General features: G+C 38.4%; 1 protein-coding gene across 5 annotated transcripts in view; it reads left to right on the top strand.

The window, feature by feature from the left end:
* traf3ip1 (TNF receptor-associated factor 3 interacting protein 1) overlaps window positions 1–9,695 on the top strand; it is a 168,280-nt gene extending 158,585 nt beyond the window's left edge. For 4 of the 5 annotated variants that reach the window (XM_043693118.1, XM_043693122.1, XM_043693120.1 and 1 more), the window contains 2 exons: window positions 36–259; window positions 7,963–9,695. In XM_043693118.1, the coding sequence (XP_043549053.1) occupies window positions 36–259; window positions 7,963–8,128 (390 nt within the window). In that variant the 3' untranslated portion in view covers window positions 8,129–9,695. Of the gene's footprint in view, window positions 1–35; window positions 260–6,932; window positions 7,391–7,962 lie in introns of those variants that run through there. The other variant, XM_043693121.1, reaches the window with a different exon arrangement.
* The last annotated feature ends 9,054 nt before the right edge of the window (window positions 9,696–18,749 follow it).

Here is an 18,749-nt window from a genome sequence, read left to right as displayed (position 1 = left end):
AGGTTTTGTAATGTTTCTGCAAAATTATTTTCCAGGAGAAAACTATCATTTCTGAAACAGCGAAAAAGAAGGAAAGGGAACTTGTGGCCAAGGAAATAGAGAAGCTACGCACATCCATTCAGACCCTATGCCGTAGTGCCTTGCCTCTGGGAAAAATAATGGACTACATACAGGAAGACATGGACTCCATGCAGAATGAATTGTCAATGTGGCGCAAAGAAAACAAGATGCATGCAGAATCTCTTCTAAGAGAACAAAGGTTAGGAATTGCAGAATATCTGTGAAAATATTTGCAGGAGAAAGCTGATAATTACTGTTATAGGGTTGTTCATCCTTCTAAATTTTCCTGAATGGAATTCTTTAACACAGTCAACCCTTTTATTAAATTGCAGCAAATGTCAGTTATAAGGCATGGACTGAAGCACATAGCAGAGCAAAGATCTACTCTTTTATGACATAAAATGTCAGAACTGGTTCTAGGCTGTTGTTCTTTTAGCTTTGACCTCTCTAAGAATTAAATAAACAAAATTTCCTGTCCAAACAGAGATTATAATGGTTAAAATCTGACAATATTTGCAAATTCTTGAATCTGGACCTGATTTGAGAATTTGTTAATGTTCTATGAAATATTTTCAATATGACTCTATTTAGGATCCTATTTACTAATCTTCTCATCAAGGCTGGAAACTTCTACTCTCCAGCCTGCCAAGAATAAGTTTCTAGTTTATTGGAAAGCTTAGAAAGATGCTGCTCTAATCTTTCTTTCTTCTCTATTTTTACTTCTGTTTGTCTGTTTGCCTGCTACACTAATTTCTAGTGGCTTTCAACAGATTTCACTTACCATACAACACATGGTGACAGCATTAATTAAACTGATGAGTAAAATGGAGTCAGAACCCAAGTAGTATGTAATGGAACTGAGAAGGGAGCAAGTTATTCCTAGATCTGGTCCTGTGTAATGGGACAGGAATAATTAACGACCTCATAGTTAGGGATCCTCTTGGAAGTAACGATCATAGTATGGTTGAATCTAGAATACAGATGAAGAGTGTGAAGATAAAGTCCAATACCAGGGTCCTGTGCTTAAACAAGGGAGACTACAGTAGGATGAGGGAGGACTTGGCTAAAGTAGACCGGAAGCAAAGATTTTATGGTGGGACAGTTGACAAGCAGTGGAGCACTTTCAAAGCAATTTTTCAGAATTCTCAGCAAAAGTGTACTCCAGTGAAAAGGAAGGACTGTAAGAAAAGGCGTAATCTGCCATGGATGTCCAAGGAAATAAGGGAGGCTGTCAAGTTCAAAGAGTAGGCATACAAAGTGGCCAAGATCACTGGGAAACAAGAAGATTGGGAAAACTTTAACGGTCAACAGAAAGCCACAAAAAGAACTATAAAGAAAAGTAAGATAGAACTTGAGATAAAAACTAGCACAGAATATAAAGACCGATAGCAAAAAGTTTCCATAAATACATAAAATAAAAAAAAGTGGCTAAAGTAAACATTGGTCCTTTAGAGGATGAGAGGGGCATTTAGTTATGGGATATGATGAAATAGCCAAGGCATTGAATAGATATTTTGTGTTGGTCTTCACAGTGGAGACATGAATAACATGCCTGTAATTGTCAAAGAGACAAAGGTAGGTGAGGGCCTTCACTACAATCATTATTATGGAAACAATCAATATTATGGAAGAGGTAGTGTTGGGCAAGCTAATGGAGCTAACGATAGACAAGTCTGATGGAATGCATCTTAGGGTACTAAAAGAGATGGCGGGAGAAATAGCAAGTGCACTTGTAATTTTCCAAAATTCACTGGACTCTGGGGCAGTTCCAGCAGATTGTAAAACTGCAAATGTGATGCTCTTGTTTAGAAAGGCAGGTAGACAAAAGATGGGGAATTATAGACTGGTTAGCTTAACTTCTGTAGTGGGGAAGATGCTTGAGCCTATTATCAAGAAAGAAATAGCAAGGCATCTAGATAAAAATTGTCCCTTTGGGCAGATACAGCATGGGTTCATGAAGGCAGGTCATGCTTAACTAATCTCTTGGAATTCTATGAAGACATTACAAGCAAGGTGGACAACGGGGACTGCATAGATGTGGTGTACCTAGATTTCCAAAAGGCTTTTGACATGGTGCTGCACAAGAGGCTGCTGCATAAGGTAAACCTGCATGGTGTTACAGGTAAAGTATTAGCATGGATAGAGGATTGGTTGACTAACAGGAAGCAGAGTGGGGATAAATGAGTGCTATTCTGGTTGGCAATCAGTAACTAGTGGTGTGCCTCAGGGATCAGTGTTGGAACCTCAATTATTCACAATTTATATAGATGATTTGGAGTTGGGGACCACATGTAGTGTGTCAAAGTTTGAGGATGACACTAAGAGGAATGGCAGAGCAAAGTGTGCAGAGGACTGTAAAACTTTGCAAAGGGACATAGATAGTTTAAGTGAGTGGGCAAAGGTCTGGCAGTTGGAATACAACATTAATAAATGTTAAATCATCCATTTTGGTCGGAGTAACAGTATAAAGGATTGTTACTTGAATGGTAAAAAGTTGCAGCGTGTTGCTACGCTGAGGGACCTGGGTGTCCTTGTACATGAATCACAGAGGGTTGGTCTGCAGGTACAACAAGTAATTAGGAAGGCAAATGGAATTTTGTCCTTCATTGCTAAAGGGATTGAGTTTAAAAGCAGGGAGCTAATGTTGCAGCTGTACAGGGTACTGGTGAGGCCACACCTGAAGTACTGTGTGCAGTTTGGGTCTCCTTACTTGAGAAAGGATGTACTAGCACAAGAGGGGGTGCAGAGGAGGTTCACTAGGTCGATTCTGGAGTTGAGCATTTTGTCTTATGAGGAGAGACAGAGTAGATTCTGATTATATTCATTAGAACTTAGAAGAATGAGGGGAGATCTTATAGAAACATATAAAATTATGAAGAGAATAGATAAGATAGAAATAGAGAGGATGTTTCCACTGGCAGGTAAAACTAGGACAAGAAAGCATAGCCTCAAAATTAGGGGGAGCAGATTTAGGACTGAATTGAGAAGGAACTTCTTACCCAGAGGGTTGTGAATCATGGAATTCCCTGCCCTGTGAAGTAGTTGACGCTACTTCAGCAAATGTTTTTAAAGCTAAGATAGACTTTTTTTGAACAATAAAAGAATTAAAGGATATGGTGAGAGGGCGGGTAAGTGGAGCTGAGTACACAAAAAGATCAGCCATTTTATTGAATAGGGGAGCAAGCTTGAAGGGCCAGATGGTCTACTCCTGCTCCTAGTTCTGATGTAGATAGCAAAAACTTAAATTTTTTAATTTTGCAGGGTCGACTACACTGACAATATTTGATGAATTTATTCAAAATTTTGCCCATGCTGTGCACATTTTCATTCTGCCTTACGTGAGCACCCTTTCATTCTCAAATTTGTAATGATTTGTTGCCATTGAGTGTGATCAGATATAAACAAGTCATTTGTAAGGAACCAGGATCTTGAATTGTAATTCAGCACAGTGATGTGCTGCTACATGATCTTTTGATTATTAAAGTTTCTATTATCAGTTTTGTTATTATCGACTCACCAGAAGCACAGACTGTCTCTCTTGTAATTTGGTTTTATCGAACGTCTGAATCTTTGACTCTCTCAATCCATTGAAGCCTATGCTTTCAATTATACATTACAAATTATCAGTGTATTGACACAGCACCACTATTAGAGCAAATGGATGAATTTGAAACCCTGAACCCAGGTAACTAAATCTTAATATCAGTCTACTGGAGCCCATCTGCTTTCTACTTGAGGTAGAATACTTTATCTTTCAGTTAGGCACTTTTCAGTCTTGTTGACTCGGGCTTGAGTTCAACAATTTCAGATCATGGTCTCTGCTGCATTTATTTTCATTTTTTTCTCTGAATTTTTTGCTTTTAATCAGTGGCACGTATTTTTTTCTTTGTTTCTTCCTCATTTGCCATTTTATTTGGATTTGGAGGACTACCCATCACGCCATTCCATCTCTCCTGTTCTTCCATCTTATTACAGACCTTCTTTTTGTCCTTGTCATCACTTGCTCAAAACTTAGAACATTTCCAAATATTCCCAATTCTGAAGAAAGGTCACTGACTTGAAACATCAACTGTGTCTCTCTATATAGATACTGGTTGATCAGAGTATTCCCAGCACCCACAGAACTTTGCTCTTTGATTTCCATCCATTTTTGATTTCTGTCCATTTTTGATTGAGTAATTAAAGTTACAATAATTATTGGAGTTTTTTTCTCCATCTCATTGCAACTGATATATGATCTAGCAAAGGGAAAGTAAGAGAACAAAATATATTTTCTAAGAATATATTTTTGTTTAATCCTGCATTTAAAAATTACTCTTTTGAATTTTCCAGTAGTTCTATCATTCTTCAGTACAGTATTTGAATGAATGTGTCAATAATAACTCATTGAATTGTGTAGACACTCTAACATGAAGACATGTAGCAGCAACAGATCAACAAACAGCAATGGCGAAAATAAGCAGTTGAACTGTTTGAAGTGGTGGCTAAGGGATACATATTAACCAGGGAATCAGAAATTTTGAACTTGGTTATTTTGTTGGCATAGATTGAAGATCTTATTACAAACTGTTCAGAAACTAGCTTTGTTTTTGATTTTTTAGTTTTGTAAAATTACTTTTACTCACTAATGTGACTGGTTTTAAAGCATATGTTTCTTGTTTCCAAAAAAGATACTTCCAATGAAATATTACCTTTACCAGATACAAGATAAAGCTCCCTTCTGTTCTAACAATAAGCCATAACAATAAGTCTTAATCACATCCTTATATTTAGATCTCCTTTTCCATTGGCATGAGTCATCTTAGTGAAACCTTGATTTCCTAACTAGATAGGCAAATTGAGCAGAATTCTATTACACAGAACTTATGTCCTCTTTTCTTTCATGCACTGCCATAGAATATAGTGTTTGTTTATTGGGTGAGGCAAGCAACGTGTCACTTGCCTTATCTCATTTCTAACATTATTTCTGCACATTCCTCATCTTGCCTATTGCTTAGTATTAAGGGGAGGATGTCAGCAAATTTTATGAGCTGGGCTTCTTTGGCATCAATTTAAATTTAGGTTCTGACACATTTAATGGGGCAGATGCATTCCATTTGTCATTTAAAAATATTGATATCTGACTTTGGATCCTTTGCAATGGTCTGGATGAATCTACATGCTTTCCTCAGCATAATAATGATCTTTCTTGATAATCCCGGATAATACATGCTATGACAGTACTATCATCCAACCTGAGCTTAAGAAATCACTAATTAGACATCATCATCAGTTCTTGATGCACTTTCATCAATCTAATAATGAATGAATTGGAAAGATGTTGGCTACTTTGTTTGATAGAGCCCTCTTTCTTTGAAGAACATGACTTTTTTACCAGAAGGCTCCCTATCTTTGTTCAAAATCTTTGTTACGGATCTTTGCTATTCTCTGCCCCAGAGAGCTGAGGATGTTTGTTTGTTGAGAATATGCAAGACAAAGATTGATACCAAGAGAAGTAAGAGATATTGGGATAGGGCAAGAAGATAAAAGTTATGATGATACTGAATGGAGAAGTGGCTTAAATGACCTCAAATAAAATAAAGACCTGCAGAAGCTGGAGAACTGAAACAAAAACAGAAATTGCTGATGAAACTCAGCAGGTCTGGCAGTATCTGAGAAGAAAGGAATGCTAACACTTCGAGTTTTTATTTAAGTCCTTCTATTTCTTATGTTTCCATCCTGCTTTGTTTTCTTATGACCATCATGCTTTAAATCTGTAATATTGACTTTCTGAAACAAAGATTGCTCTTGTTTTCTGTTGTTTTGATCCTCTTTTTGATGTCAAAACTGTTAGAATGGAGAAGACAATCACATAACTGTGCAGGCCATAAGTTTCCGTTAAAGGGCAGCTTACTGGTAATTTTTCTTCCTGGGGGGGGACAAATTCATACACTATGTAGAGTTTGTGCTGCTTTTGTGTGGAATATTCATAAATAGTTGCATAATGGTTTTGCATTTAAGACAAAAAGATCTGCTAGAATTTCGAAAGTAAAATAGGGTTTGGTATGGAACTAGAAAGTAAACAAAAGAGCTCCAGATGGCGCTGTGTGACTATTATTCTCTATAGAGGCTATTTTAAAACCAGTAATCATTGTACTCAATCAGCCTCTATACAATTTTGTCATTATCTTAATTTGAATGGGGTATAGAAAGAATAATTTGTTTTCTATTTCAACGAAGCATCAATTATCAGTGGATGTGAATGACATTCAGAAACTAGCCAAGAGAAATGTTTGCACTCATGTTACACGTGCTCAGCTGGAATAAAAGAAAAAAGTGCCCTAATCACATTGTTGGTAATGCAACAATAACTGTGCTGCTCATTCCATTGAACTTTTACCTGTTGCTTAGCTGAGTGATCATAGGAACACTCTCCTCTCTTCCTTTTCATCAGCATTACTGCCTGTAATCTTCTCCCCACGCCCAGTCTACCCACATCTGAAGAGATTCCCCTTAAATAGATGATGAGGAGGAATTTATTCTCAGAGGGTTGTTACTTTTTGGAATTCTCTCGCTAGCACATAGTGCTGACAAGATCATTGAATATGCTCAAGGCTGACTTTGACAAAATTGACAAGGGGGTAAAAGTTTATGGGGACCAGGCCGGAAAGCAGAGTTAAAGCCACATCAGATCAGCCATGATCCTATTGGTTGGTGGAATAGGCTTGAGCGACCAGAAGGTTTACGCCCTGTTCATGTTTTTTTAAATATTCCATATTAGCAAACCTTTTCAGTTAAATTGGTAATGGAGACTCGCCTCCTGTTCATACTTCTAATCTACACTTAATACGGAATAGATTTGGATTTGAATGGTTTTCATTCTTCTCTCCCAGGTCGTATGCTTCATGTAGAAGAGAAAGACCTTTTCGCCCACGTTGAGTCATCGTAAAACTTTGCAGTCCTCTGTTTCTTCAATAATTTCAAACCATATGCACCATCACTCTTCATGGAAGTGCTTTCATTCTCCATGTTGATTATTCCATGTACTGATAGTCCTAAATATGCATTTATTATTTGAAGCTTGTTATGATTATATTTGAAGTCCTGTTCTAGATATAACTTTCTGAACAGTTTTTAAAAAAAAATTATATACTTCTATAAGGCCACATTCGGTTATTTTCTACATGAAAACCATATCATAATTCAGTCTTGTATTACAAGGGATCAGTCAAGTGACTCTTCTCTAGACTGACTCCAAAGCGTAATTAAATACCTCCATTTAAGTCTTGTGTTATAAACTAGATGTGGTGGTTAGTGGTACCTTCATAATAGTGTGACTAGAATTCTACCTTTTAAACATTTCTGTCACTGAATTGTACACCTGTGGCCCTTGGCTGACTTACTGTTCAAACATACTTGTGGTCCATAGGGAACAGCTGTTAAGCTTTTTTTTTTATATGAAAGATGGTTTTTCATCTTTTTGCTCCTAATTCCTTTCCATTTCTGTACATCCATTCATGTGCTTTCCAAATAAAGATGTTAATTGATTTTGCATTTGTAATACTGGAGTTGTGCATTCCATGTTTTCGCAGCCATTGGGCATTTTCAGATCTAAAATACAATATTGACCCCTCTCTTTTACTAAGTTTCCAGACAGGGTACATAGGCAGAATCTTCAGAATATGGAGGATAAATGTAAATGAAAGAATCACTCACCAGCTCTGTACAGTACTTTGGTATGATGGACAGCAATCCCACATAACCCTTAAAGCAATTGCTGCTTAGACTCTGAGCCACATTAATAAAACTGTGATTATTCTTCTTTCACCAGCTTCAATGTGGAAATCTGTTTAGCTTTTCAATTTTTGTGGATATAACTGTATTACATATTTGAATCTGTTAGTTTATTTATTGTCCTTTCAGCATCACAGACACAGCTGTGGAGCCACTAAAGACTGAACTTGCTGAACTGGAGCAACTGATCAAGGATCAGCAGGATAAGAATTGTGCTGTCAAGGCAAATATACTGAAAAATGAGGATAAGATCCAGAAGATGATTTCAAGTATTAACTTCTCCTCAAGATCATGAGGGAGGAAAGGCTGTTGCACAGTCAGTTCAGCAAATAAGGTGAAGAAATGATAGGGGGGAGGAATCTTGTGTGACAGCAGGCTGACAAATAATGTGTACATGGATTTTTTTTAAAATTCTCTGCATTCCTATTTCTCCATCAGGGAGCTTATTATCTTGCATGTTTAAGATTACAAGTATGTACATCAAATAAAAGCAATGTTTATAAATAGCTTGCAGTTCTGAATACAGGATTTATATCATTTTCTTTCTTGCTTACCTTCTTTGGGCTGAAATTCTTGATGGTGATTTTAGCAAAATAGTCAATGTGAATACAAAGCAGGATGATAATATAATTGGAGGAATTTTACTCCCTTTAATGTTTAACTGATAGTTAGTCTTCCCATTAATCTCTGAATGTTTTCTGCTGAGCTACAGTGTTCTCTGCAGGAATGAATATCATTGTGGCACCAAGGCAATACAACAGTCCAACCTGTTAGCCAATTCCCATGGTACTAGACAATACCTATGCTTGAGGCTAGGATGAACTTGTGTTCATCCATATCACTTAAAGCTGGTGAACTAGACCCCCTGCACATAGGGTGTTTTTCAATTACAGATATGAAAACTTTTATAACAAAATAATTGGATATTACTGATACTTTGCATCATTTGAAAAGTCACCCAAGGGAATGAATTTTCTTGTAATTTACAGTTTAGGATTTAATAATATGGCAATAGCTCTTACAAGTTTGATTTACTCTCAGGTTCTAATGTGTAAATAATGCAAATGGAGCACTTTAATAGTTTGTATAACAATAGTGGAAGCTTGAAGTGAAACTAGCAGTCTGATCTGGGTGATCAGAACTTTGTCACAATGATTTAAAGTGTTATGTCATCATTTCAGTTAAATCACCAAGAAATACCTGTTATCTTTTAAGTGGCAAACTGTAATTGATTGTGGAGCCATGATGAGTTACAAATATAACCATGTTCTATTGGTTGCAAAATGTCAAGTGCAGGCAAAAACTCTCAACTCTTAGCCATGCACTGATTAAAAATACAAGAATTCGTGTTTCTGTGAAGCAAATGGAGTGAGGCAACCTGCTAAATGAAAATAGTTCCAATTCATTTACATTGGTATAAGTATATGGGTTCATTACAGAGTGAAATAGTTTGGTGCCCACTTGCATTACAGAACCCTGCGCAATGCACTCCAGATGAAAACATTGCCTTTCATTAACTATACTCTATTTGGGAGCTTTAGTTGGTGAGATTTAGCCCCTTGATTTGCAGAGCTTGAGTACATCTCCTTGATAGAAGACATGAGGTATTCTCAGTCCCATCTTTAGCTATAAAAGCAATAACTGACATTTCCAGCCCTCAGCTGTTGATAATTTTTGTTAAACATGGGATGGTTGAGAAATAAGGATAATGATGAGACTGAAGACTAAATTTGGAATTGATGTGGTATTCTTCAAAATGAAAAACCATGTTTATTTTTACTTTTAAAGGTGAGCATGTAAAAAATGCTGTTACCACAAAATTCCTTCATATTCCCAAAAACCACCAGTGTATGCCAAGAAAACGGCACGGTGGCACAGTGGTTAGTACTGCTGCCTCGCAGCGCCAGAGACCCGGGTTCAATTCCTGACTCAGGCGACTGACTGTGTGGAGTTTGCACGTTCTCCCCGTGTCTGCGTGGGTTTCCTCCGGGTGCTCCGGTTTCCTCCCACAGTCCAAAGATGTGCAGGTTAGGTGAATTGGCCATACTAAATTGCCCGTAGTGTTAGGTAAGGGGTAAATGTAGGGGTATGGGTGGGTTTCGCTTCGGCGGGTCGGTGTGGACTTGTTGGGCCGAAGGGCCTGTTTCCACACTGTAATCTAATCTAATCTAATCTAAAACGTGTATAGAAGTTACATTTTATCCTTTTTCCTGCTAACAGTGGTATTTTGGATGGGGTCAGAGCATTAGAACATCACAGCAGTGCCAAGGGTTTTACTTCTTTAAAAGCAAACGTTTTGTTGATCAATCTGTTTGCCAGTTTGAAAAATAAATTATCTTAAGTATTTGGGCACTTAATCAGGCCCCAACTATTTATTGCCAAATGCTTCTCAATAACTTTTTCTATTGGATTGCCTTCACTCATATCTCTAGTTTTGAAAAGTATGGTGTTGGAAAAGCACAGCCGGTCAGGCAGCATTCGAGGAATAGGAGAGCCAGCGTTTCAAGCATGAGCTCTTCATTGAGTTCATGCTCAAAACGTCAACTCTCTGCTCCTCGGATGCTGCCTGACTGGCTGTGCTTTTCCAGCACCACACTTTCCGATTTTGATCTCCAGCATCTGCAGTCCTCACTTTCTCTTAGTTGATCATACCCAGTTTTACCATTTGAAGATTACAGACACTGTCTCAACAGAAATGCATTGTTGTAAGTTGATTGTATATCCAGAGCAATTTAATTGATCTTATAGCTGAACTGAGTAGAAATGTTGCACAGGATTTTTAACCCTCAAACATTCCAAGCCAACAATAAGAACTCTTTAAAATCAACAATTTTTTTAAAGCCGTTTAAACGTAGTTAAAGCTTGAAAAATGTTTTCTTTTCCTGCTTGGAAAACAAGTATTTTCAACAAGGCTGTCTTACTTTGAATTTTGAGTGTACAGTGTATGCATTCTTTGTGACAATGACACAAACTACTAGATATCAAGTCATCTAACTTTTAATCGTTAGATGACTTGATATCTAGTAGTTTGCAACTTTTTTTTGTTTTCTTTAAAATCTTCTTTACTTCATCGAAGCCAGAGGAAACCATTTGACCTTTTGAGCCTGCTCTATAGTTCAGCAATATTATGACTGGAAACCTATTTCCCTTAATTCCCTTAGTACTCAAAAATCTAGGAATTTGTCAAATATTCTCAACAATTCATAATATTCACAACCTTTTGTGTAAAGAAGTATCTCCTCTACTTGCTCCTAATTGGCTGATCCTTTATTCTGATCCTATGATCTCTGTATTCAAGACTCCCCAGCTGTGGGAAATACTTTCTCGGCATCCACCCTGCCAAGCCTTTGAAGAATTCAATGTTTTATTTCACTTGCTTCTAAACTTCAAAATGAAATAGAGGCCCAGACAACTAGCTATTTTCCTGTGAGGAAAATCATCTTAGCATAGGAACCAGTGTTGTGACGACCCTCATTACACACCCTGGAGGGAAATGTTAAAGAAATGTCCGTAGCCAATAAGGAGACCAAAGGTGCACACGTTACTGCAGGTGTGATCCTACCAATGCCTTGTATGATTGTAGTAAGGCTTGCTTACTTCACACGTTTTATAAATTACATTCATAACATGAAGGAACTTGAGCAACTTTACTGAGTTTTTTTTAAAGAAAGATCTATTATGGTGAAGAGATTATGCCACTCGTTCTGAACCTTCATGCCATTCATATGTGGTGTGGCCGTTTTTCTATAAACTTACTTGAAGATAATTGTTTCTTCACTTCCTCGCTGGTGTAAAATTGCAGTTTAAAGTAAGCTGTGTAATACATTAACTATAATGATTTCCAAAGAATTTTTTAAAAAATCTATTGGTACTATGCCACTGCCTCAGTCTGCTCTGATAAATTGCTTTTTTGTTTCCCCTATACTTTTAAAATTATACAAAATTGGAGCAAACGTTTATACTCGTGCACAAAAAATGGCAAAGTATTTGCACCTCTGGGAGGGGGAATAAACAAACTTAAAAATAATTTGACCTTTGTTAAATCTCTTGGCTGTTTTTAAACTAGAGCAAGATGTACATTTTGAAGATTTGCTTGGGGTCAATGATGAAAAAGAGAGTTTGTGGAGACATTAAAACCACTTGTATTTGTTTGGCTTTAAATAAGGGTTTTTAAGTGTTTGGCACAATAGCACATTTTAAAGTTGTTTTTGGTACAATCTCCTGCAGTAGCAGTTTTCAAGTTAAAATTTTAATATCGAGGTCTACATCCCTCCCCCATCCCAACCCCCCCCCAAAAAAACTATGTAACTGTAAGTAATTTCTACAACACGTGAAATAGTGAAGTATTCTTTCTCACAACTAAACAGATGTGCTATGTTTATTTCCAGATTAGTATAGTACAGATATTGACCGATACAAGTTAAAACGATGACTGGCATGTTTCTAAAGCTGAATTAATGATAGTGATTATTTTTTACCTCAAGACATGTATTCAGATGATTGTTGGTTTCCAGTACTTTCAAGATGATTGGAAGATAAATGGAACTTTAAACAATACTTGATAATTAAATAGAGCAACACAATTCCAGCTCTAACTGAACAAAGTCACTGACTTTGTAGCCAACATTTTTGACTGAACTACTGGTGATTGCAAGTTTGCAATAACACGAGCTTGGATTACACATTGGCTTTATCTGCTACGTGAAATGCTTTACAGAACTTCATGTGTTAATGTATTGTGAACTCGCTATTGTACAGTTATGTAAATTTTGTCCACTGTAACATAGTTAAAAAATAATTTTGTAGTGGAGTGAAATAAAATGTGTGGCTTTACTGAAAACCACTTTGCATTAGCTATGTTATTTGCTTCTTATGAAGGTTTTATCAAATAAAACAATATGGATTAATGATGGAAAACATGCTGTCAAAATTCTCATTGTTCTCGCTCTGATTCATGAAAATTGAAAATGTAGTGCTGTAACTTATGCACTCTAATTTGGCTAGGTTTAACGTGAACTAAAACACAAATCTAAGAATGGTTACAGCACAGAAGACTTTGACCTGTCGAGTCCATGTAAACCTTCTAGAAGAGGAATTCTCCCACCCCTGTCCTTTCCACCTAACCCTGCAGTTTTCTTTATGTTCAGGTGAACATATAATTTCTTTTGAAAGCCATATTTGAATCTGCTTCCACTACCTTTGCCATTCAGTGCACCCCAGACCTCAATCACTTGTTGTGTTTTTTAAAAAAAAAATTGTCATGCACCTTTGGCTCTGTTGCCAATCAGATTTAAAGTGTATCCTTTGGTTTTTGTCCAGCTAGGCCTAATAATTTTAAGCACCTCTATCAAATCGCCTTTCAGCCTTCTCTAAGGCAGTGCCATTACTTATCTTATACACAACATGTGATGTATAAACGATGCAATGTGCTGATCAAGTCAATCATTCTACTTTTCATTGCAAAGCCATGTGCATTTTTTAAAGTACCCCTTTACACTCCATCTGCATGGTCTCCAGTTGTTTTTCTTCTGCTGTTGATGTTCACTGTAGCAGAGAAGTAGTTCCTGCAGAAGGCCCAGCATCTATACTGGATTGAGAGTTAGTAAATCATACCTTTTAAGCCCAATTTCTACCAGTGTTATCGACAAAAGACAATGTAACATGCTCCTGGGAGTCAAATTCAGACCAACTTGGCAATTTCCATGTGAGTGATAAAAAAGGTAAAAGACATGTTTCAAGTTGAAATCAAAGCTTGCCTCTTTTTAACTATAATTCCCTAAAAATGTAATGCTAGCTGACACTAATTTTCTTTCTCCTGTATCCAGATGATTTGCACCTTGATGCAAAGCCCATTATTGAAAGGGAAAGATTTGTAGAGCTCTCAATTTCTCTGCTTTGTGAAGATAAAGGTAGCAAATTGATAGCACTCCTGATGAGGTATATTCAGACCCTATTAGAAAAAGTGAACTGTTTAGGATGATGCAGCTTATTCTAGTGGCTGAAGTCTCTTTCCTATCACAGAGGAATCCCTCTGCTCTGGTGTCAATTAAAATTATTTGTGGGTTACAATATTTTACTCCACATAACATATACCACAAGGAGGCTGGGTTCTTGTGAGACAAATGTCTTGAAGTTTATTTACAACATTAAATAACACTAGCTTGGATTGCACATTGGCTTGCTGGGAAGGTAAATTTCCTCGTGAATAGGCAGAGAGCACATGCTGAGCAGGAGCGAACACGGTACTCCTAAATAAGTGAACTAATGTATTTGGGTGGTTGCATTACCCGAAACACTACTTGGGTAATGTCTTCCACCCAGCCTCCTCTTCTAACTGAGAAAATAAGGTTCTCTGAGCCGGATTGGTAAGGTAACTTGTCTTTCTTTATTATTCTCTTTGGGAATTTGGAACAGTGGGGATGGCGCTGAGGGCAGTTGAAAGTTTACCCTGCAGAATGTGGGAGGTAAAGGGGCACCACTAATATCCCTGCTGATTTCATCTGCAGAAGTGCACCCAACTCCAGCTCCTCAAAAACAATAGAGAACTGGAGCTGGATGAACTTCGGATCATTCGGGAGGCGGAGAGTCTGTCCCTGTTGTTCAGAAAGGAAGGGGGGAGATGAGCAGAGCATTAGTCATTGGGGACACCATTGTTAGGGGGACAGATAGGTTCTGTGGGAATGAGAGAGACTCACGGTTGGTGTGTTGCCTCCCAGGTGCCGGGATTCATGAGGTCTCGGATTGTGTTTTCGGGAGAGGGAGCAACCCCAAGTCATGGTCCACGTAGGTACTAACGACATAGGTGGGAAAAGGGATGGGGATTTAAGGCAGAAATTCAGAGAGCTAGGGTGGAAGCTTAGTACTGGAACAAACTGAGTTGTTATGTCTGGTTTGTTGCCAGTGCTAGTAAGGCAAGGAATAGAGAGAGAGGAGCTGAACACATAGTTACAGGGATGATGCAGGAGGGAGGGTTTTGGATACCTGGATAAGTGGGACCTCTACAAACAGGATGGTCTATACCTGAACCAGAGGGGTGCCAATACTCTGAGGGTGGAGGAAATTAGCTAATGCCATTCAGGAGGGTTTAAACTAATTCAGCAGGGGGGGGTGGGAACCTAAATTGTAGTTCCAGTGTCCAGGAGGTTGAGAGTAGTGAGGTCAGAAATATAGTTTCAAGGTCGCAAGAGTTCACTGGCAAGCAGGAAGGCGGTTTGAAGTGTGTCTATATCAACGCTAGGAGCATCCGGAATAAGGTGGGTGAATTTGTAGCGTGGGTTGGTACCTGGGACTTCAATGTTGTGACCATTTCGGAGACATGGATAGAGCAGGGTCAGGAATGGTTGTTGCAGGTTCTGGGATTCAAATGTTTCATAAAGAACAGAGATGGTAAAAGAGGGGGAAGTGTGGCATTATTAGTCAAGGACAGTATTACAGTGGCAGGACATTTGAGGACTCATCTACTGAGGTAGTATGGGCTAAAGTTAGAAACAGGAAAGGAGAGGTCACCCTGTTGAGAGTTTTCTATTGGCCTCTGAATAGTTTGAGACATGGAGAGGAAAGAATAGCAAAGATAATTCTGGATAGGTGCAAGAGTAACAGGGTAATTGATATGGGGTACTTTAATTTTCTAAATATTAACTGGAAATACTTTAGTTTGCATATTTTAAATGGGCCAGTTTTTGTCCAATGCGGGTACGATATTTCCTGACACAGTATGTAGACAAGCCAGCAAGGGGCGAGGCCACATTGGATTTGGTCCTGGGTAATGAACCCGGCCAGGTGTTAGATTTGGAGGTAGGTGAGCACTTTGGTGATGGTGACCACAATTCGGTTACATTTACTTTAGTGATGGAAAGGGATAGGTATATAAAGCAGGGCAAGGGTTATCGCTAGGGGAAAGGCAATTGTGATGCAATTCGGCAAGATTTAGGATGCATAGGATGGGGAAGGAAACTAAAGGGGATGGGCACAATTGCAATGTAGAGCTTATTCAAGGAACAGCTACTGCGTGTCCTTGGTAAGTATGTACTTGTCAGGCAGGTAGGTAGTGATCGAGCGAGGGAGCCGTGGTTTAGTAAGGAAGTTGAATCTCTTGTCAACAGGTCAAAGAAGGCTTATGTGAGAACGAGACATGAAGGCTCAGTACGGAGCTTGAGAGTTATAAGTTAGCCAGGAGTGAACTAAAAAGAGCCAGAAGGGGACATGAGAAGTCATTGGCAGGTAGGATCAAGAAAAACCCTAAAGCTTTCTATAGGTATATCAGGAATAAAAGAATGACTAAAGAAAGATTAGAGCCAATCAAGGATATAATTGGGAGGTTGTGCGTGGAGTCAGAGGAGATAGGGGAAGCTCTAAATTAATATTTTTCATATTTTTCCAGTGTGAATGCAATGTAATGTTGTCGAGGAGAATACTGAGATACAGGCTACTAGTCTAGACGGGATTGAGATACACAAGAAGGAGGTGTTAGAAATTCTGGAAAGTGTGAAAATAGATAAGTCACCTGGGCCAGATGGGATTTATCATTGGATTCTCTGGGAAGCCAGGGAGGAAATTTCAGAGCCTTTATCTTTGATCTTTATGTCATCATTGTCTTCAAGAATAGTGCCAGAAGACTGGAGGATAGCAAATGTTGTCCCTTGATTCAAGAAATGGAGTAGAGACAATCCTGGTAATTATAAACCAGTGAGCCTTACTCATCTAGAGAGGAATAAGTTGATTAGGGATAATCAACACAGTTTTGTGAAGGGTAGGTCGTGCCTCCAAACCTTATTGAATTTTTTGAGATGGATGAGGGTGAAGCAGTTGATGTGGTGTATATGGATTTCAGTAAGGCAAATGATAAGGTTCCCCACGGTAGGCTATTGCACAAAATATGGAGGCATGGGAATGAGGGTGATTTAGCAGTTTGGATCAGAAATTGGCTGGCTGAAAGCTATCTGAGGGTGGTGTTTGCTGGGAAATGTTCATCCTGGAGTTCAGTTACTAGCGGTGTACCATAAGGATCTGTTTTGGATCCACTGGTGTTTGTCATTTTTATAAATGACCTAGATAAGGGTGTAGAAGGATGGGTTAGTAAATCTGCAGATGCCACTGAGGTCATTAGAGTTGTGGATAGTGCTGAAGGATATTGTAGGTTACAGAGGGACACAGATACGTTGCAGAGCTGGTCTGAGAGATAGCAAATGGAGTTTAATGAGCAAAAGTGTGAGGTGATTCATTGTTTGAAGGAGCAAGAGGAGTAAAGACTACTGGGCTAATGGTAAAATTCTTGGTAGTGTAGATGAGCAGAGAGATCTTGATGTCCATGTACTTAGATCCCTGAAAGTTGCCACCCAGGTTGATAGCGTTGTTAAGAAGGCATATGGTGTGTTAGCTTTTAGTGGTAGAGGGATTGAGTTTCAGAGCCACGAGGTCATGCTGCAACCATACAAAACTCTGGTGTGGCCGCACTTGGAGTATTGCCTACAGTTCTGGTCACCGCATTATAGGAAGGATGTGGAAGCATTGGAATGGGTTCAGAGGAGATGTACTAGGATGTTGCCTGGTATGGAGGGCAGGTCTTATGAGGAAATGCTGAGGGACTTGAGGCTGTTTTTGTTCAAGAGAAGGTTGAGAGGTAACTTAATTGAGACATATAAGATAATCAGAGGGTTAGATAGGGATGGACAGTGAGAGCCTTTTTCCTCAGATGATGATGGCTCGCACGAGGAGACATAGCTTTAAATTGTGGGATGATAGATATAAGACAGATGTCAGAGGTAGTTGCTTTTTTTTAAAAAAATTTTTTAATAATATTTTTATTAAGAAAAAATAGATTTTTAAATATTTCAACAAATACAAAACAATGCAATTCAAAACAGTACAAAAATAGTGTAAAACTAAACCCAAATAATAAAAAGAATTCCCTAACCCACCATCCTATACGAATGTATAAACATATATAGAGAAGTATAAAATTAAAAAAAAAACGAAACTAGCTATTTAACTAACTAAATAAATACCTAACAAGAAACAAATAAATAGTAATAACTCAGCCCAGCCAAACAAAACACTTACATTCACAGTTCCTCCTCCCTGGATATTGGACTCATGAAACACAATAGTTCCGGCTATATAAAAGCCCTTGTTAGTGTGGCAGATAAATCTGTGTCCAGGTATTTCAAAAAGGGTTGCCATGTCTTGTAAAAATTCTCAGTTTTGTGGTGTACCATATTTGAGAGAAAATCCAGAGGAATATGCTCCATAACAATCATCTGCCAACCTGACAGGCCTGGGGGGTTTTCTGATATCCAACCTAGCAAGATATTCTTCCTTGCACAGAATGTAAGAATACTGAAAGATTTTGCCTTATGCGTGTCTGCAGGAAATACAATGGGTAGGCCCAAAAGGAGCGAAATAGGGTCCTTCTCCATCCCTACACCAAAAATCCTTTCCATTGCACCCACCACAGCGCTCCAATATGTTTGAAGCCTGTCACAAGACCAAAGACAATGGGTAAGAGTACCCGTACAGACCTTGCACTTGGGGCATGCTGAAGATACCCCGAGTTTAAATTTTGACAAACGGTCTGGGGCTAAGTGGACCCTGTGGAGAATCTTCAACTGTAAAGCATGGGTCCTATTGCAAATTGATATCTTCCTTGCATTCTCCCAAATATCCTCCCATGCCTCTGAAGAAACTTCAACACACAGCTCTCTTTCCCACATCTTGCAGAGTCGATCAGACTCATCTGAGGTGGCACCCCCCAATTGGTGATATAGAGTACTGACAGAGAGTGTACTCTTAGCCCTTAGTACCCCTCTTTCTATGTCAGATTTGTAGGGATCAGTCAAAAGTGTGGTCCTTTTTTGAATAAAATCCCTAACTTGAAAAAAACAAAAGAGGTCTCTATTAGATAACTCGTACTTCCGTAC

Source organism: Chiloscyllium plagiosum, chromosome 7, assembly GCF_004010195.1.
Source record: "Chiloscyllium plagiosum isolate BGI_BamShark_2017 chromosome 7, ASM401019v2, whole genome shotgun sequence".
Lineage (NCBI taxonomy): Eukaryota > Metazoa > Chordata > Chondrichthyes > Orectolobiformes > Hemiscylliidae > Chiloscyllium > Chiloscyllium plagiosum.
The sequence above is the reverse complement of the archived record's forward strand: the minus strand, read 5'-3'. Positions and strand labels throughout refer to the sequence as shown.